Source organism: Nicotiana sylvestris, chromosome 12 (genome assembly GCF_000393655.2).
Source record: "Nicotiana sylvestris chromosome 12, ASM39365v2, whole genome shotgun sequence".
Lineage (NCBI taxonomy): Eukaryota > Viridiplantae > Streptophyta > Magnoliopsida > Solanales > Solanaceae > Nicotiana > Nicotiana sylvestris.
In genome coordinates, this window is record NC_091068.1 from 146,110,693 (window position 1) to 146,132,553 (window position 21,861).

Here is a 21,861-nt window from a genome sequence, read left to right on the forward strand (position 1 = left end):
GGCATGGATAGTTTCTTTGTACCCTTTTTTCCTTTTCTCCCCAAATCAACAGCTCTTGGATTTTATCATTAAAGTTTTGAACATGGGGTCTTTTTGTTGGCCTTCTTAGCTCGGGTTCTGGTACATCATCCACGCGAGACCGTTCCTCAAACCACCTTGCATACCCAGGATTTATTTCACCCCTTGTAGTATCTGGGACTTGAGTATCACTTTTCAAGTATCGACATCCATTCCACATCTGCTGAATTAGAGCCTCGGGAATAGTGGCTTCAGGGTGTAATTCGATTACTTGCATACTCAAATCTTCATCATCAGGAACTACTTGGTATCTCCCTAGTTGTCTTAGGACTCTTAGTGGCGCATATGGCTGGATGCTTCTCAATCCCAATAGTAGCAAATAACTATTTGAGGTTGACATGTGTATCACTTCCCTCATCGGGAGCCATCCCAAAGTCCACTCAATTTGATTTGCTGTTAAAGCCCTTAGATGAGATACCCATGCTTCTATCCCTTCTGGGGACTTATAATCTTTTATTCTTTCCTCATAACTCTCGATGAAATTATCATTGCTTGGCCCATACTGTATGATCTTGGGCTGATGTTGGAGATGTTCAATCACCCACATTTGCAACAAAATTTTGCATCCTTCGAAGACTTTTGCTCCTGATTTACATAAAGTCAACGCCCGATAAATGTCTGAGAGAATGATTGGGACAAGGGTGTGATTTTCCTTGGTGGTGAGGACCTGCACAACTTTCGCGGTGCGAATATCAATTGTTCGCTCTTTATTTGGGAAGACCATGATTCCTAGAAAAGCCACCATGAAGGCGAAGCGACGATGAATCTGCCAGGTGTCTTTGTTTGCTTGTTAGTAAGGCCTTTCTCGTGAATTTCAAATCCATCTGGCTTTCCGAACCTTGAATACAAGAAGTTGAAAGAACAACATCCGTTGATGACATTGCTTTTCCTGATTTGATTACTGATGTTCAGAAGACCGAAGAATCGATGTACCGAGGGAGCCTTTGTAAATATCAGGCTTTGATTTCTTAGACTTCCGTCAAAACCAACATATCCAGCTATCTCCTCTAATATAGGAGTAAGCTCGATATCAGAGAAATGAAAGACATTGTGAACAGGGTCCCAAAAGGTTACTAACGCCGCAATCAGATCATCACGGGGTTTGACTTTCATAATATCCGTGAGATTTCCCAAATGCTTGACGACCCATTTTTGACCGTCTTCGCCTAATTCATACCACCACATTTGAAGCTGAAATAGAAACTCGTCTGTATTCGTGGATGGGGGGTTTTGTGTTGTGCTCATTTTGTATCTGAAATTTAATTTTAATAAAGTCAAGACTTATTTTGAAAATATACACTAAAAAAATCATTTTCAATTTTTTATTTATTAAACACTTTTTATTTCAAGGTTTAAAACTATTTTTTTTTTGGGAATTTTCTAAAAATAACCCATTTTATTCCTCGGCTCTCAAAAATATTTTCAATTAAGCTAGTCAACAAGCAAATTCGAGGCAAATGAATGCACAGGTAGCAAGTAGGATGCATCAGGATGATCTTTTTATTTCGGGTTCACCTGTCCTAGACAGACCCAACCCCTGTGTTGAGTCTCCAAGGCCAAATGTACATGATGCAAATAGACGTTCCTACTAGGGATCCGGTACATGGCTGAGTTATTCTAGGTGAAAAACCTGAGGCATATTGTTCTAAACCTGGCTCACCCAAACGGACAGTTTGAGCCGAAGTGGGGGCAACGTACCGGGAGCACGAAAGTCTACCCGGCCTAGTTACTTGTCCCAACTTCGTCTTATTTGGTATGACTTTAACAGAAAGGTGGGCCACGCGCACGTGTGCACCATAAATTTAGAAGACTCAGAAAGAAGGGGGTTTCGTAGCAGTTGTATATATTCATAATTCAAATAATATTAAAGCGGTAAAAGTGTCATTTAGCACATTGGGCATATATCATGTAAAAAAATCAGATAATAAATAAAGCCAACTATAACAATTATTTTAAGCTCGAATTCTTGAACCCTGAACCAGAGATTCTGGGTTACAGTAGTAGAAGTCCCCAGTAGAGTCGCCAGAGCTGTCGCACCTCCTTTTTCCGCGCCCGCGAGGGTGCGTAGGGAGTTTTCTCCAATTAAAGGACAGTCGAAACGGGATTGGTTTATTTGTTTCAGAGTCTCCACCTGGGAATTTTAAGGCATCCCAAGTCACCGGTTTTAATCCCTGAATCGAGGAGAATATGACTCTGTTTGTTATTCTGCGAACCAGAAATCCTGAGTAAGGAATTCTGTTAATCCGGAAGAAGGTGTTAGGCATTTCCGAATTCCATGGTTCTAGCATGGTCGCTCAACTGTTTTTATTCTTGGCTTAATTATCTTGATTTTACTAAATACATTTTTTATTGCATGATTTTGTTACCGCTTTTATTTAGATTGTTTACAATTATATAAACAAATTACGCGTACATATACTCGTATTATATACCTTTTATAATCATAAAGAATCATGCCACGCATACGTGTACATAAAAAGGTTGATAATATTTTTTATATTTTTATTATAAAAAAATCATACGTTCGAAGTTAGAAATAAAATTAAGAACATCGTCGCCCTTGTATGATTAAACAGTGAACTGCACATTTCGGGTTATATGAAATTATTTTAACATCCTTGGAGAAATCCCTTTTATTAAATATTCGCTCGAAGTTGCGCGAACGCATAATCCGAATTTGCTTTTAAAAATATAATCAGGTTACGCGAACGCATCCCTAATCGCGTAAAATATTCATAATGGTATTATGGATTTTCCACAAATTGTTTATTATATCCATACATTTTCATGTGAAAATCATGAGAAATTCCCATTTTTGAGATGCCCTTAAATTCTTTGAAAAGAATTCACAGTTTATTAAATGTTGACCGCTGATTATATTTTTCGCGTATGAATTACATTCCTCCAAGCTATTCAAATTTAAAGATAAGAATAAACATATGATTAACACTATTTTTTAGTAAATACAACATATGTATACTAAAAATGTGAATAGCGTATGAAACTAAAAAAAATCAATTATTGAAAGGAAATGATATTTTCGGAGAATTCTCATTATTCTTTTTGCAACGAATGCTATTTTTGCACTCTTAAAATTGTTACACGTTATAAATCTAATCTACTTCTACATCGCTTGTTCTTAATCTGATATGCATGATTATTTTAGTTAATTCTGCTTATGATTGAGTTTGGGATATACATAATCGAAACGATTTCTATTCTCAACCTATGCGAACTATTGGAAAACGCTAACTTTCGCATTGTAAAATTCCTAGGCCATTTGTTATTAAGAAAGAGAACAAATCTACCTGTTGACTTAATAAAATGATATTGCATACAACATTATTCGCCATATTTTGACATTGTGAACATAGCGGATTTTACTAATGCAACTTTCAACTATTGATTGTAAACATAACCATTGTTATGCCATAATATAGCAAAATGCAACCAACATCACCTAGCTTTAAACAACAACTAACTAACTAACAAAATAAACCAATATTGTATTTTTTCCTTGATATTTCCATATTATGCTGTACCTAACTAACAATACCATAAAGTTTAAATAATGGCCAACTTTCTGCCATGTTCCTTATTTTGACAGTTCAAATATAACTAAACTAATGAGATTTCGAAATGGATAACATTATTACAAAGCTTTTATACGAATTTCAAAATAAGACAATTAACTTATAGCCATCGTGTCGAACTCACTACTAGTTAACCAACATGAAGCAAAGCTGAAATTTAAACTAATGAACTTAGACGAATGGAAAATAGAATTATAATTTCCAAGCTTCATTTATTTGTCATGTTGAAGCTCTTCACAATATGAGTTTAAAAGATATGTACCTGGAAATGAAAGTAGAAGGAGTAAATTTCAGCAGTAATAGCAGCAACAAAATACCGGCAGAATATACCAATAACACAGCAAGTCTGAACAAGACCCGTTAACTCGGGTGAACAGTGACAAAAATTTGAGGAAAATTTCAGATTTAAACCGAACAATATCCACAAACAAACAACGGATAGATTCTAGAAAGGTAACACTTCAGATTTCAGTTTCTTTCTTCTATCTGTTTCAGATTCCTATTTCTGATTTTTCTGTTCAGTTTTCCTCTCTTAATTTCTGATCTCTTTTTTTTTTTAAAATCTGAGTTCTTTTCTTTTCTTCAAAATCTGAGTCTTAAAATCAGTCTTAATATCAGTCCTCTTTCTTAAAAATCTGCTTCCTGTATTTATACAGGTCTGTCCCCCTTGTCTTAAGTGCTGCCTGGACCCCTTCTTCTATTAAAACCAGAAAATCATATCCAAAATCTGCTTTTACCTACTTTAAATCCCATTAAGTGAACTTTTCCTGATTTAAGCATTCCATTACCCTTTGTTTCCCATTATCCCATTAAATTAAAAGCCATTAACATTCCACTTTCAGCCCACTATTATTATCATATTACCCTCATTGTTTTATCCCAGAAATACCCCAGAAATCCTACTGTAATTACTGTTATTACTGCCTTTAAACTAAAATTCAGAATCTGATACAAAATAGATTTTAAAATTTGTCCAGGTTTAATTATCCTTCTGATTTAAACAGCTAGAACCAATCCTAATCAACTTCCTAACACAGTTGTATCTACCCAACCCTTGTAAACTTGAATTCAAACCCAACATCACAACAATATTATACTGAATTCAACATAACAAGTTAAACTGAATTTCAGCATTGAACTGAGATTAAACAAATACAGGAGCATTGTCAATATACTGACAATGCCCTGAAACCAACTGGTTCAGAAATCAACACACAAATTGACAAACTTTCTGACTTATTAAACGAGAGTTAACTAATTGGGAAGAACTAATTAACTGACTTCAATGATAATAATCAATCCAAAACAAATAAGCATGCTATTACAATTATCATTAACGGAAACTAGAATTTACAAAACAACTAATCGACGAACTTAATCGAGTCGATTATACACATTATAAACAATCACAACAAACAGAAACATTGCTATAATTCTGATCAAATAGACGGGTATGAGACAGAATCACGGAATCAACTAAACAAATATGAAAACTTACACCAGCTACTGAAACAGGCAACAATATATACATAGAATATAAAAAGAAATAGGAAAAAATACCTTTGAATTTTTAAATTCACACGGACACAGGGTCGACTCGAACTTGGACCTTTTGAGGCTGAACAGACTTTATTCGAAGTATTCTCAACTGAGAATACCTCGATTAAAGTCTCTTAGACCTCAATCCCTCACTTGAATTAGACAAATTCCATGACTGGAAATTTTTAGGGTTTCAGATTTTTTGATTTCAAATCCGAACATTTCTAGGTATATTCGAATCAAACCAATGGTATTCTAGGCACGAGGGAGATCAGGTGGGTAACTGGTGTGAGTTTGAGGTAGGTTGGGATAGGGTCAGGTTTCACTCGAATCTTCAAATGAAGATTCGAGCAGTTCCAGTAGGATTCGAGTCATGCAACTAACAGATCCGTGGTGAGGGTATTTAGGGGAAGCTGTGGTGTTATTTTGGAGGCCATTGGAGAAGATAAGGTTTTCAGGCCAACCTTCGATTTAAGATTCGAAGGGTTGGGGCCTGATTCGAAGGAAACTAAGGCCAGATCCGTGAAGAGGAGGTTGTGAAGAGTCTGGGGTGTTAAGGTGGTGACCGGCGACGTTGTTGCCGCCGGGTTTCAGGCGGTGGGGAATGAGGGCGGCTAGGGTTAGGGGTATGTTTTTTTGGAGATGATGATGAATAGTGGAGAGGCAGGGGGTGTTTAGTTAGGGGGCTGGGGTATGGGTTTAGGATTTATATAGGGAAGGGGTGGATGGATATTGACCGTTAGATCAAGAAGAATGGATGGCTAGGATCTATTCACTTAACCAAACGATGTCGTTTGGTTTAGGTTGGGGAGACGGGTTGAACCGGGTATTGGATCGGGTAAGGATCACAGGTTAGGTTTGTAAGATCTCAGCCGTTGGATGGATTTGATCCAACGGCCCTTGATAAAACATGACCAAACGTCGTCGTTTGGTTTTGGTTGCATTGGACCGGACATGGGTATTTGGATTAGGCTGTGAGGGGATTAATTGGTTTGGGCCTGGATTTTAATCCAGGTCCGATTTTTTTTTATTTTTTTCAACCTATTTTCCATTTCCTAAATTTATCCCTAATTATTAAAATCCTAATTAAAATTATAAAAACAAAATTACCCTTACAAAGATATTAATTACCTTTTTAACAATTATTAACACATAGACAAAACATTAATCACACAGTGGAACATTTAAAATAGAACAAATGCATATTTTTTTGTGATTTTATTTTTAAATCAATTATTAAGTGCATAATTAAATCCTAGATATGCATGAAACATGTATTTTTATTTTAATTTTGTTTATTTATAAAAAAAAACATTTACGGACAACACAAATAATTAACAAACACCACACAAATTCTAAAAATTGCACACTAACAGAGATTTGTTTTATTTATTTTTGATTTATTTTGGAGTTGTTTTCGTGAGGCAAAAATCACGTGCTCACAGCGACTTACGCTTCACTAGCAACTTTTGGACCCATCTCTTCAGGTGCTTTGGGTCAACATTGAGTCACAACTCAGACATCCATCCACCATCGGATGGCCAGACAGACCGGTTCGATGACATGCTGGAGGAATATCTCCACAACTTTGCAACCGGATCACAGAAGCATTGGGTGAAGCTCCTGGATGCTGCTCAACTGTATTTCAATTCTCAAAAGAGCCATCATACAAACAAAAGCCCTTTTGAAATTGTTACCGGACAGCAACCGTTTCTCCCGCAAACGGTGAATGCATCAACCATGCCGAAATCTCCTCGAGCTGCCAACTTCTCGAGCGAATGGGAGTGCAACATGGGGATAGTGCGGAGCTATCTCGTCAAAGCCCAAGAGCGGGCAAAAAGATTCACCGAACAAAATCTTTGCTTTGCCCAACATCAAACAGGGGACAAAGTAATGTTATGCATCCCAAAGTACTTGTTTGCAGAGAGGACCCATGACCCTCGCCTGCAACAAAAATACATCGGACCCCTGCCCATTGAAAAACGCATTGGGAAGTCCACATACCAGGTGAAAACTCCATCCTGGTGGAAGATCCATCCAGTCTTCCATGTCAGCCGCATGAAATCATTGCGTCGCTACAACAGCAAGCTCACAGAACAGAGGGGCGCAGACCTCCCATCCAACAACCACCAGAAGCATCATCATCATCATCATCATAAGGCTCCGAGGACGGCGCCAACTCAGGTGGGGGAGAATTTCATGGGCTGCTTTCCAGACACGCCCCATGACCCCTTGGCCGCAACCCATGGAGGCCTAGCAAGCTTCACAATGCCTAGCGCCATGGTCGGCCCCGTGGTCTTGGCTGCGCCAAGTGACAAGCGCGCATGCGCCTCTGTCGCCCCACCAATGCCTCTCGCCAGCGCCCAAGGGCTGGCCAATGGCAACAGCGCCGTGCGCCCTGACAATGCCGAGCGCGCAGATCCTGATGCCTCATCAGCGCCCAGCTGTAGGCCCATTCTAACAGCGCCTCGCGCACAGTCCCTGATGCCAAGCACCAGTACCCAGCCTCAGGCCAACACAGCAAGTGTCGCGCGCGCCCACAGCAATGCGCGCGCAAACCCTAACCCGCAAGACAAAGTTGCTGCCATCGGACTTAGTTCTACCTTGTAATAAACTAAGTCCTTTTCATTGTAATTATAGGCTAGTTTACTTCATTTCCATTCAGTGTGCTTCTACAGCTTTATTAGGACTAGTCATGTAATGTTGGTTTATTTTTTTTAAGCATTATTAAGGGGGACCAAACAATCAAACATTTTCAAGCAAGCATTTTTCTGGTGTCTCTCCCCCTCGACACCGCATCTTTGTAATCAGCATTTCAGTCATCAATAAAATCATCATCATCATTTAAAACCCCATTTTCTCTCAGCTTTCGCAATTGCTCGTGACATTGGTGTTCCCGCACGACACTGACAATCTAGTCTAGCGTGCGGAGGGGACCTCATTGGCGGACAGCAATCGCACTGACATCGGTTGTTTAACCTTACGTTGCCCTTCCAAAGAACATCAGGAAGGCATTGCATAACAGTATGGAATCTGTGGAATTGTTCCCTACAGATGGGTGCTGGGGTTATTTTTCACGACCAAGTTATGCTTGACATTGTTTGCTTTGGGCTTGTACTCATAATGTGCCTTTTCGCACAATTTCTTTTAATTTTGTGAATGAGATTTTGTTTCAGGCAAACTTGTTGAATGTTAGTTGTAGGCTAATTGTGATTTTTCTTTAACCATATTGATGAATATTTGAATTTTGTGATTCGCATGATTACTGCGTTTAGTTAAAATACATATGTTTTGGCAATTTATTGAGGTGGTGATTCTAGGGTTTTATTGTTAAATTAGGAGTTATCACCTAACTATTTTTAAGACGAGTTAGAGACACCTATTATATTAACTAAATATTGCGAATATTTAACATCATTAATCTTAGGTTATCAGAAATATTAGGTAAGGATTCAATTAATTTTAAGAGGAAGATATAAATATTCCTTAAAATATGCTTATAAAGATCGTTTACCTTCCGTATGTAATTTTATTAAAGACTTGTGAAGTATTCTAAGTCCTCTGGTTCACAATAAGTGACATTTTTACCTTTTTATTTTGGTCTAAAATAAGTGTCCATTTACATAATCAAGAATGAAATAATTTTATTTTTTCCAAAATTTGCCCTTATTTACATATTCCAATGTGTCAAGGTTACAATTAATTAAGGTTAATTTAGTAAATACATCTTTTTTTTCTCTAGGAGTTCATATTTCCTTAATAGATGTAACAAAAATAAAATGTCACTTATTGTGAACCGGAGGGAGTAATATTTTACAAGTGTGACTAGGCCTAATGTTCAAGTAAATGGCACATAACAAGCAAAGCACGTTATTTTATTACAAGTATTTAGAAAATTCTCAAATGTTAAAATAATTGTTTTAACTTAGACATAACTTAATATTAGAGGGACAAAATTGGGTGTCAACACTCATCTCTCCCATATCTTTTAACAGGTTCAGATTGTAGTCTTTTGTGCTAGTGATTTAGAAGCTCTTAGTAAAGAGTTGAAACGATCAAAAGTAGGGGTGTGCATTCCATTTATCGATTCGATTTTGACCCTTATAGATAATTACTTATCGATTATCAATTTGTACATATGCTTATCGTTATCGTTTCAATAAGGTTTCGATTTTTTTGATTTTGATTTATCGATTTTTGGGACTTATCGATTCGGTTATCGATTATACCAATAAGAAAATTTGCGGGATTCAACGGAAAGTATATCACTATGATGACTACAGAAGAATACGCAAATAAAGAAAAATACCCATTTCTACATCAAAGAAAAAAGGGTACCTGACTAAATACTTGCATCATGAAATTATTCCTCACCTAAATATACATAGCAAACAACCAGAAAAAGAACACCACTTCGAGGGCTTTAAGCACCACTGCGTCTCAATTGATGTCACGGAAACTATAGTTTTGAAACAATTCTCTCTTTCAAATATTATGACCCAACTAAAAGTCAACGCTAACTAAGTTCTCGTTCTAAGCTATAGACCTTCAATTTCAAATTCTCATCCAGTATCATTGTAGCAAATCTCGAACACATGGTAATTTAACAAAACCAATATCTAGGAAGAACATTTATTAACTAGTAAAAAATCATAAGGAGCAAAAATATCAAGCAAACCCAACATTATGACCCAACACAAAGTGTACCGTCAGTAATACTAGCCATATTCATATGGGACATAAGTATTCAACGTAGGACAAAATTAAAAGCTAGCTACTACTGATGTTTTTCAACTTCTATAGTAATAATACAAAAGCATGTAGGAGTATAACAACAACTCTTTTTCCAGAAAAATAGAAACGTTATTGAGAACAAGTTCTTTACATTAATGGAGTCCATAAGATGGAGAAAATCGAGTCTGAAACCAATTCAAACTAAGGCAAAATTAGCCATGGAAGCAGCTGAAGAAGAGCCATTGACTCCATCTGCAAATGGGCAGCAAATCAAGAATCAACCCTCAAGTTATTAAAGAGAAAAATATTAAGAACTTTGTAATATATCATATTCTTTTACAAGTATATTATTTAAAATGAGAACTTACATAGCAGCTAACAAACTCTAGCAAACATCGTCGGTGGAAGCTTCTTTGCCAAGATTAGTAAAATCTAATAAGAATATATATTAACAAGTCAAGCAATTAATATATTATTTAACTATCTTAAGCAATACAATAAAATTAATTAAAATATACATACCTTCCTCGAGTGTCTTGAGAAAATCTAAATCTTCCTCAATATTTACAGGAAGTGATTCACTCCGAAGCCAATCTTGAAGGCACACTAGAGTTTCAACCAATTTAGGAGTTAATGATCTCCTAAATTGGTCAAGAATACGCCATCCGGTACTAAATGCCCTTTCAGATGCCACACTTGAAATAGGAATAACAAGCACATCTCGAGCCATCTTAGCAAGAATAGGAAATCTAGGTGAGTTCACCTTCCACCAAACCAAGATATCAAAGTTCGGTCTTTCATTTTCAGGATCTTCTGGAAGATACTTTTTCAATTTTGTTTTAGAATCTACACCTCCACTTACAACTTTATGTTTCCTTATTTCATCTAAAAGGTCACCTAAACCAGGAGTTGAAGTTTTCATTGTGCTGAATGAAGAGCTTGGCAAAGAGGTAGAAACTTTACCACCAGTATCTTTTGAAACCAACTTAGAGACATACTAATTAAACAATGAACTCATATAAGTATGAATCTTTTTTTCAATAATTATCCCTTCATCTCCAAACATCTTCTTAAGTACAAAACTAACAGTAGTAAACTTGTAGCGAGGATCCAAAACATAAGCAATGAAAATTATTTTGTTCATTTTTATTGGTTCACCCCAATACTTCTCAAATTTTTTCCACATACTTGATGCCATCTCACTCAAAAGTTCATCTTCAGTTGTTATTAATCGATTTAAGTAAACAACAACTTGACCAATTTCAAGAAAATTGGCATTTGATGTTACATAAAGTGATCCGGACACCTTCAAAGTGAGATTATAAAATATTTCAAGAAATTGTGCAATTCTCTTTACATCATCCCAATCAGTTCTTCTAAGCACACCTGCAGGCTTTCCATCCGAAATAGCATCAAACATAAGATAACGTGACAAACTGGTATCACGATCAGAATATTCTTTAATTGCACGCTCATATTCAATAGCCCTGCTCAACATCAAGTAGGTGGAATTCCACCTTGTAGGGACATCTAAGCATAAAGACTTATTGACAATATTTTCACTTTCACAACATTCTTGAAACTTCCTCAACCTAGCAGGAAACTGTCTAATGTATCTGACTGCACATCTAACACGAGCAATAGAAATAACTGACTCTTTTAAACCATCTTTCACAATAAGATTTATAATATGAGCCATACATCTCATGTGAAGGTGTTGACCATTTATGGAATTGGTTCCCCAATCATCTAATTTGTCAGACAACTTCTCCACGGTCACATCATTTGAACTAGCATTGTCAACTGTGACAGTGAAAATCTTTTGCAAACCCCACTCACGCAAATAATCAATAATACACATTGCCATATCTTCACCTTTATGACTAGTAATTGGAGAAAAGTTAATAATTCTTTTATGCATAATTCATTCACTATCGCTCCAATGGGCTGTGATGCACATATAGTTAATTTTTTTAATAGATGTCCATGTATCAGTGGTAAGACTTACTCTTTGACTTGTTCCTTTAAGAAACTTCATTAATTTATTTTTTTCCACATTAAAAAGAGCAAAACAATCTTGTGTAACAATAGTACGGGAAGGAATATGAAAACAAAGTTGTGCCACTTTCATAAAGTTTCTAACGCCTTCCTTCTCAACAAAACTAAATGGAAGTTCATCAACAATCACCATACGACACAAAGCCATCCTACACTCTTCTTGATCAAATTTTCATGGAATAAGATCACCTTTATTACCCCCGGTACTATTTGATATTGTAATAGTTTTTAACCTTTTTTCAACTTTATAAGGATTCCTTGGACATTTACTGATATGATTATTCATTTGTGTCGTACTTTTGCCTTTTATCTCAAAATATTCTTGTCTACAATATCTACATGCATATTTATTATTTCCTTTAGCATCAACTTTTTCTTCAAAAAAATCCCATGTCCGAGATCGTTTTTTCCTTTGTTTTGTAACTGTCGAGTGGGTAGTTGCAGCAGTAGACTCAGAACCTTTTACTTTCATCAACCACTTGATCAATTTTATCATTTTCATCCATATGAAGTGAATGAAGAATGTAACTTACAGTCTTAAACGAGTTGAATGAAGCAAAACAAGACGAAGTTAGCACTCCTCGCTTTTGACCTAAAAATTATGGCCGGAAAGAAATCAATTTAAATAAGTTCCTTATCCAAGACATAGTGGATTAGTTAAATACAAAGGATAATAGGGGAAAATACAAAAAGCATAACATATTGAATACGCCATCTCGAAGATCTATTGATGAATTGTCGAAGTAGATAAATTCACAGGGAAGAGCATGTGTTTAGGGTCAGATCTTCACATGGAAGTCCGTTGAAGCCTAGATTTCGATTTAGTGTTCTTTGATAGATTGTAGATAGAAGAAATTGAGTCATTTTATAGGATCAATTAAAACAATTGTGTACTAGGTTTATAAGACTATTTCTAGCTTATAGATGGAATATGTTGGATCTGTATGTACTAAAATATTTCTCCAAACTATTATGAGAATAGTAAATCAATTTTCTTAAGCTGCTATCATAGTTCAACCTTTTGTAGATAATTACTATGTTCAAGATTCTATAGCTTAGTGGAAATGAAGGTCGATGAAAAATTTCTAAATTTTATTTAACTCCATCTAGCTTAGTGGAAATGAAGGTCGATGGAAAATTTCTAAATTTTATTTCTAAATTTCTAAGGTCAATTACAAATCCAGATTTACTTGTTGCCTGGACAAAAACTACAAAATTAAAGATCATCACCATGTTTTTCCCGATAAATGCTGCAAAGGCTCCAGCGTAAGCAATTTAGGTGGTGATTCTAGGGTTTTATTGTTAAACGATAAATCGCATGATTACCGCGTTTAGTTAAAATACATATGTTTTGGCAATTTATTGAGGTGGTGATTCTAGGGTTTTATTGTTAAATTAGGAGTTATCACCTAACTATTTTTGAGACGAGTTAGAGGCACCTATTATATTAACTAAGTATTGCGAATATTTAACACCATTAATATTAGGTTATCAGAAATATTAGGTAAGGATTCAATTAATTTTAAGAGGAAGATATAAGATATTCCTTAAAATCTGCATATAAAGACCGTTTACCTTCCGTATATAATTTAGGTGGTGATTCTAGGGTTTTATTGTTAAACGATAAATCGCATGATTACTGCGTTTAGTTAAAATACATATGTTTTGGCAATTTATTGAGGTGGTGATTCTAGGGTTTTATTGTTAAATTAGGAGTTATCACCTACCTATTTTTAAGACGAGTTAGAGGCACCTATTATATTAACTAAGTATTGCGAATATTAACACCATTAATATTAGGTTATCAGAAATATTAGGTAAGGATTCAATTAATTTTAAGAGGAAGATATAAGATATTCCTTAAAATCTGCATATAAAGACCGTTTACCTTCCGTATATAATTTTCTTAAAGACTTGTGAAGTATTCTAAGCCATCTCTGGTCCACAATAAGTGACCTTTTTATCTTTTTGTTTTGATCTAAAATAAGTGTCCATTTACATAATCAAGGAGGAGTTTATTTTATTTTTCCAAAATTTGCCCTTATTTACATATTCCAATGTGTCAAAGTAACAATTAATTAAAGTGGTGAATACATTTTTTTTTCTTCTAAGAGTTCGTACTTCCTTAATGGGTGTGCCAAAGGTAAAATGATCACTTATTGTGAACCGGAGGGAGTAATATCTTACAGTGTGACTAGGCCTAATGTTCAAGTAAATGGCACATAACAAGCAAAGCACGTTAATTTATTACAAGTATGAAAATTCTCAAATGTTAAAGCAAGACAAAAATAATTGTTTGAACTTAGACATAACTTAATATTATAGGGACAAAATTGGGTGTCAATACTCATTTCTCCCATATCTTTTAACAGGCTGCTCTTAGTAAAGAGTTGAAACGATAAAAAGACTTCCATAAACTTTGTGCTGGAATTACAAAGCTTGTAGACAATTCATCAATGTCAGATCCCATCAGTATTCGGGCATTCAACCATTTACTGACTCTCCTTACCCATCGATATCCAAAGGTACGACTAAGCAATAGATAAATTAATAATAACATGCCACAACGAACTGAACATGTTCACAACAATTGTTTCTAACTATTTCTGCAGATAAGAAAACTTAGTGCTGATCAAGTTTATGTTGTGCTCTTACTAAATGACACTTTTGTGCCAAGAAACAAACTAGGAAAAGCACTTAAAATTATCTCTAAAACTTGTGTGATGTTGAAGAAGCAAAATGGAGGAGATTAGAGCTCCGTGCCATGTGCAACCTGGATGTTGAGACATATCAAATGGTGGGACCAAGGGCAAAGCTAGTGTGTAGGTTATGATTTAGCCCAACTCAGGAACTTTGGTCTAAATCATGTTTTTATTTTAAAAAGATTGATTAAAATTATATAATTATTAATTTAGATCTCAATAACTTAAAAGAAGTAGAAGATCGAATTAATAATCTTCAAATTTCGGTGCCTCTGGTTGGGACATCCCGCGAAGTGGTTGGACAGGCACCCAACATTGATGCAAAAGCATCAAACTCTTCACTTGTTAGATCAATTGTGTTTCAGTCTCCTCGCTTTAATATTTTGGTAAATTTTGATCCTCTATTATTTGACCATATTGCCTAAAGTATTAGTACAGAAATAAATTAGTTGATACATTGTCTCCTAATATTACAATACAGATAATCAGTAAGACTAGACTGAAGTTACACAAATCATAATTATTTTTGTTTAACACTAGCTATTTTTCTATCAATGAAACTTTGTGAAGAGATGCAGGGGGAGTGTATAGGTCTAAATTTGGTAACCACGGTAATAGATAAGTAAGATATAGGACGGGGTCAACCACGACACAACGGCTGATGGTCGTCCAAATGAAGGCCGACGACTTAAACCGGGCAACTGAGATAGGAAAATAACGGTAACTTAAACTCAGAAAGAGACAGAAGAATATTCCTTTGGATATTTTTTATGTTGTATTTTTTAGGATTTTTTGGGGAATGTCCCCTTATAAATAGGAGGAGATGGCGAACAAACAGGGGATCTGCCCTTTTTGAGAACTAAGAGATATTGTAAAGTTGAGAGAAGGATATACGAAAGAGTTGTCTTATTCATTTTATTCAAGCACATGTTGTTCAACCTTTATTCATAAATCTCAAGATCTCATACACATATTGACTACTTACTTTTTCACGTCGTTAGAGAAAGGAAGTACTCAATTACACAACCATTGGGTGACAAATCCTTTACACTACAACCCTTGTCATTTCTTGTATTTATTACATATTTATGATATTACATATTTTGTCAATCATATCATATTAAGCTCACTATTTAATGCTCCTAAACTCTAGTCGTTATACAAGAGTTTTATTCTATTTGGTCTAGGATTTATTAAGCTCAACTGAGATTCACCCCATTAACTTATTACTAATCGGTTTAGCATTTATTTGCTCAAACAATTTGGCGCCGTCTGTAGGGAAGTTTTAGTTGAAACTATAGTTCTTTCAAGATCATAAAAAAAAATCATCCCTTCTACATTTGCACAAACTAACGATGATGGGAAAAGGAGATACGAGACTGAAAGAGATAGCAGGCGTCATTACTTACATTTTGAACACTATCAACAAAGATGGTAGGGGAGACGACGAGAATGTGACACCAAACGCTACGCCCAGGCGAAGTATTTCACCTCCCCCTCACGAAAGCGTGACGGTTTCACGCGAAAGGGGAGCCTCCACATCTACAGTTGAAGAAGTACCACCAGCGGTGAAGAAACCACTAGAAGAATGACTGACAAGCACTCTAAACAATATACTCGACAGACCTGGTAAAAGAGAGAATGGACACACCGCGCAAGCAGATATCGTAAGAACTACTAGCAAGCAGCTTCTTCCTCAAACATGTAACACTTAACCCACTGTGGATGCAGGTAACGATGCGCTCGCTGCCATCCTAAAGAAAATAAAAGAAATGAAAAATGAAATAAGGCGCTTTGCGACCAGATGAAAGAACACCAAGAAAGGGTTGATAAGATACTAGACGCCCCAAAGTTACTACCAAAACGAGACGTTAGTCGATTCGTCGAACAACCATACAGCGAAGAAGCGGCTCTACACGCCATTCCCAAAACCTTCAAAATACCACTGTATCTGAAGATATACGATGGTACTACAGATCCATAAGATCATATCGTCCATTACGCTGCAACGGTAAAGGGCAATGATCTTTTGAAGGATCAAGTACTATCGGTGCTACTAAAAAAGTTCAGGGAAACACTAACAGGGGGAGCCCTAACCTGGTATTCACAACTATCGGCGCGGTCAATAGCAACGTTCGAGGAAATGGCCGACAAGTTCGTCACCGCCCATGCAGGGGCTAAGAAGGCGGAAGCTAAGGTGAATGACATATTCGCCGTTAGGCAATCGCCTGGCGAGGGACTCAGGGACTTCCTTGTCTAGTTTAACAGGGTGAGAATGAGCCTACCAAATGTATCAGAAGGGATGGCGGTAGCGGCCTTCCAGAACAGGTTGAGCAGGAACGGGTCAAGAGCAACCAGAAAACTATTAAGCAGGCTCATGAAATACCCTCCCACCACTCGAGAAGAAATCCAAAATGCCTATTGTGTCGAGGTGAGAATCGATGAGGACGACCTTAACTGTCTGATCCAATGGTTGACATCAGTTCAAGCAGAATAGAGGAAAGATCGTTGTAACGATTATCAAATGGATCAGTCGGGCCCCTGTCTCAGCCGAGAAAGACATCATCTATACGTTAGAACAACCATCCTACCACCTCCTCGACATACGGAAGGGCCGCCCAGGCCGCACATAGGGACTCAACAAAACGAAAGAGGTATGCCTCCACTCTTATCAGCTCATAGTTTTTCTGCTTCCCCTTCAGAAATGGTGTACGCACTAGAGAAGCTCGACATGAAGGTGAAATGGCCACAAAAGATGAAGTCCGACCCAAATACTCGAAAGTCAAACGTCCTCTATGAATTTTACTAGGAACGAGGTCACAAAATCGAGGATTGCATAGGTCTGCGACAAGAGGTAGTGAGAGTGTTAAACCAAGGACACCTGAGGGAACTGATGAGCGATTATGGGCGAGCCAACTTTGCCCGCGGACGCGAACCACACCAGGGACCTCCAAAGCCACCTTCTCCCACTTGCACCATCCAAATGATCATTGGTGGAGGCAATGAAGCAACGATCAACCATGTGAAATTCATCACCACGCATAAACTAAAACGGTCAATCACCCACGAACGGTACAACGACTTCGGAGATAGTATCATCTTCGATAAGTCGGATACCGACGGTTTGACTTCCCCTCATTTCGATGCTTTTGTTATTACTTTACGTATTTTAGACACTGATGTAAGAAGAATAATGGTAGACGACAAAAGCAGCATGTGTATTATCCACCCTTGAGTCCTCGCACAAATGAGACTCGAGGATAAGATAATACCGTATTGCATAACACTAACAGGTTTTAACAATGCAGTCTAGCGAACCTCTTGGGAGATAACGCTACCCGTTCTGGCCGGAGGCATCACCTTGGAAACAATATTCCATGTCATGAACCAAGACACAGCTTACAATGCCATCATAGGGCAGCCATGGATACACGACATGATGGCCATCTCGTCAAGCCTCTACCAAGTAATCAAGTTCCCTACTCCATGGGGAATATTCAGCATCCGAGGTGAACAACGCACCACCCAAGAATGCACGTACACCCAACAGATGAAGGGAACAGACGCAAAGGCATAGCAATTACCACAGTCGGGTACTGGACTTGACGTACAAACAGATTTTATCAGGGACCCTAACATCATAGAAGCGACTGAATCAATGGTACAAGATCTCGATCCCGTCCAACTAAACAACATCGACAATAACAAAAAGTCTTACGTCGGGCATAAACTCTTAGAACCAGGTAAATTTCACAAGTTTTTAATTGACAATGCCGATCTATTTGCTTTCTCCCATGCAGATATGCCGGGTATCCCGAAAGACGTGGCCACACATAAGTTGAATGTCGACCCACTCTATCCGCCAGTACGACAAATAAAATGGAAATTCAATACTGCAATCAATGAGGCCGTATGTGACGAAGTGGAGAAGCTCCTCGCCAACGGTTCCATCCAAGAATCAAAATACCCCAATGGGCCGCTAACGTGGTCATGGTAAAAAAGAAAAATGGAAAATGGTGGATGTGCGTAGATTTCACAAACCTACACAAGGCATGCCTAGAAGACTCCTTCCCATTTCTGCACATCGACCAGCTCACCGATGCAACAACAGAACATGAGTTGCTAAGCTTCTTGGACGCCTACTCGGGTTACAACCAAATCCTCATGGAGGAAGAGGACCAAGAGAAAACTACTTTCCTTACTCATTAGGGAACATACTGCTACAGAGTCATGTCGTTCGGGTTGAAGAATACGGGGGCAACGTACTAAAGGTTGGTCACCAAGATGTTTAAAGATCAACTCGGCAAAACATTGGAAGTCTACATTGACGACATGTTGGTTAAATAAAAAAGAAAAGAAGACCACATCGATCACCTGAAGGAAGCCTTCGGTATACTGAGGCGGTACAACATGATATTAAACCCCGAAAAATGTGCCTTCGCGTAACCTTGGGCAAATTTCTTGGTTTCTTAGTATCACAAAGAGGCATCAAGGTCAATCCAGATCAAATCAAAGCCATTAAAGGGATACCTGAGGTGTTGACCAGCAAGAAACAGATGCAAAAACTAGCTGGCCGTATAGCCGCTCTGTCAAGATTCATCTCGCGGTCATCTGACAGTTACCACAAATTCTTCAATGTGCTGAAAAATGACAAGGGCTCCAGTGGAACTCAGAATGCATCAATTCCTTAAAAGAACTAAAAGCATATCTATCCTCGCCCACATTACTTGCCAAATCGGAGCCCGACGAGCGTCTCCTAGTATGTTTGGCCGTCTCAGAAGCCGCAGTAAGTGTGGTGCTAGTCCGTGAGAATAAAGGTACGTAATCCCCAATTTATTATATTAGCAAAACCCTAGTCCACGCCGAAACGAGGTACCCCCACCTCGAACAATTGGCCTTAGCATTGGTTATAGCTTCAGGAAAGCTTAAACCCTATTTTCGGTGCCACCCCATATCGGTAGTGACAACTTTCCCCCTACGGAGCATCCTACATAAACCCGAATTCGGGAAGATTGGCCAAGTGGGCCATAGAACTAAGCGAGCATGATATAACTTATCAATCGCTAACAGCAATAAAATCACAGATACTCGCCGACTTTGTCGCTGATTTCAGTGCCTAAATAATGCCCAAGGTTGAGCAAGAAGCTTCCTCTAGGCAACCCGACCTCTGGTTCCTTTACACCGACGATGCAGCCAATGCGTCGTACTCGAGGTCCCAACATGGGAAGTTATTCGCTAATCCATACGGTGCCTCGATATGACTAACAATGAGACCGAGTATGAGGCCATAATTGCAAGGTTAAAGCTAGCTCTCAAATAAGGAGCACGACGAGTCGTCCTCAGATGCGACTCACAACTCGTCGTCAACCAAGTTACAGGGACTTTCCAAATCAAAGAGCAAAGGCTACAAAAGTACCAGGCAGAAATTCACAAACTAATGCCGGAATTCAATGAATGTCGACTCGACCAGATACCCCGAGGTCAAAACATCGAGGCGGATGACCTCGCCAAACTAGCAGTCGCCACCAAGAATATCACCAAAGAAAACGTGGTCACCCTCCTCCACTCGTCAATAGACCAACTCGAGGTACATTCCATAAATTTGACTTGGGATTGGCGCAACCGCACCGTGACATATTTGTAGGAGGGAACACTCCCACAAGACAAAAAGGAAGCTAAAAAGCTTCGAATGTAGGTGGCCAGGTACAACCTCATAAATCACAACCCATACAAGAGAACGTCTGGGGGGCCCTTGGCAAAATGCCTAGGGCCAAGTCAAACAAGGCGCGTGCTCAAAGAAGCACACGAAGGTCACTGTGGTGCCCATACAGGCAACCGAGCCCTCGTCAGATGCCTCATTCGAGCAGGGTATTACTGGCCCACTATGAAAAAGGAAGCCACAGATTATATCAAGAGATGCGACAGTGCCAAAAGTACGTGCCTATGATACATCAAACGGGTGAACTCCTCTACTCTGTCACTTTTCCATGGCCGTTCATCAAATGGGGAATGGATATTGTCGGACCCCTCCCAGCGAGGCGAGGTAAGACACGTTTCCTTTTAGTTTTAACTGACTACTTTTCCCAAATGGGAGAAAGCAGGTGTGTTCACTCAAATACACGAACATGAAGTCATCACATTCATATGGAAAAACATCATATGCCGCTTCAGCATCCCTAAAGAAATCAGCTGCGATAATGGGCCCCAGTTCACCCGAAAAAAGACGTCCGAGTTCTTCGAAAAATGGCGCATCAAGCGAATACTCTACACGCCATATCATCCAGCTGGTAACGGTCAAGGAAAATCCTCCAACAAAATAATATTGAATATCTTAAAGAAACAATTTGAGGATGCCAAAAGGGCTATGGTCGGAGTTGCTACCAGAGGTATTATGGGCCTACCGTACCACGCCAAAAATAAGCACAGGCGAAATGCCACATTCATTAGTCTACTGGACTGACACCATGATACCTGTTGAGGTCGGAGAGCCCAGCCTGAAATACTCCGATGAAAGCGGACCAAACAACGACGAGAATAGAAAACAAGACCTCGGCGAGGCAGAAGAATGAAGAGATATGGCTTATGTACGGATGGTAGCCCAAAAACAACAAGCAGAAATGTACTACAATAAGAAGGCCAAAATACGACCACTCAAAGTCGGAGACTATGTTCTCAAGGCCAAAACACAAGCGACCAAAGACCCGAAAGAAGGCAAAGTGGGAACCAATTGGGATGGGCCGTACAAAATCACAGCGGAAGAAAGGAAAGGAGCATTCCAACTAGAAACAATGGAAGGAAAACTACTACAAAACAACTGGAATGTCGTACCTCAAATACTTCAACTTCTGAAAAAGGACGCCCCTCAAGTCGTACTCTTTTTCCCTCACCCGGGTTTTCTCCCAATCGGGTTTTCTCGAGGAGGTTTTTAATGAGGCGATGAGGGGGACGTCTCGAAGTTCAAAGTATAATTCATCGCCTCGCGTGCCGATAAGAACGATGAAGGGACTAGATACATGAAAACTTCTCCAATATATGTATGAAACAGACATGTATAATAATCCAGTGAATGGAATAAAGAAGCATTTTGTACTCTGCCATGATATTCTCCAACGAAGTGAAATAAAGCAACATTTTACTCTCCATCATTTTTTTCGCAT

General features: G+C 38.2%; 1 protein-coding gene across 1 annotated transcript; it reads right to left on the reverse strand.

Annotated features, from left to right (window-relative positions):
* Window positions 1-10,140: 10,140 nt before the first annotated feature.
* On the reverse strand, window positions 10,141-11,811 carry LOC104224484 (zinc finger BED domain-containing protein RICESLEEPER 2-like). The gene is made up of 3 exons (XM_009776156.2): window positions 11,032-11,811; window positions 10,467-10,941; window positions 10,141-10,196 (listed from the first exon to the last, which is right to left on the reverse strand). Exons 1-3 carry the CDS (start codon window positions 11,809-11,811, stop codon window positions 10,141-10,143), a joined length of 1,311 nt encoding a protein of 436 aa, XP_009774458.2.
* Window positions 11,812-21,861: the final 10,050 nt, after the last annotated feature.

Excerpts from the sequence above, each read along its gene's own strand:
- LOC104224484 (XM_009776156.2), bottom strand. The coding sequence starts at position 11,811 with ATGGCAATGTGTATTATTGATTATTTGCGTGAGTGGGGTTTGCAAAAG. Across the intron at positions 10,942-11,031 it reads CTCGCTACAAGTTTACTACT|TATGTCTCTAAGTTGGTTTC; the intron begins GTTAGTTTTGTA and ends TTGTTTAATTAG. Across the intron at positions 10,197-10,466 it reads TCTCAAGACACTCGAGGAAG|ATGGAGTCAATGGCTCTTCT; the intron begins GTATGTATATTT and ends GCCCATTTGCAG.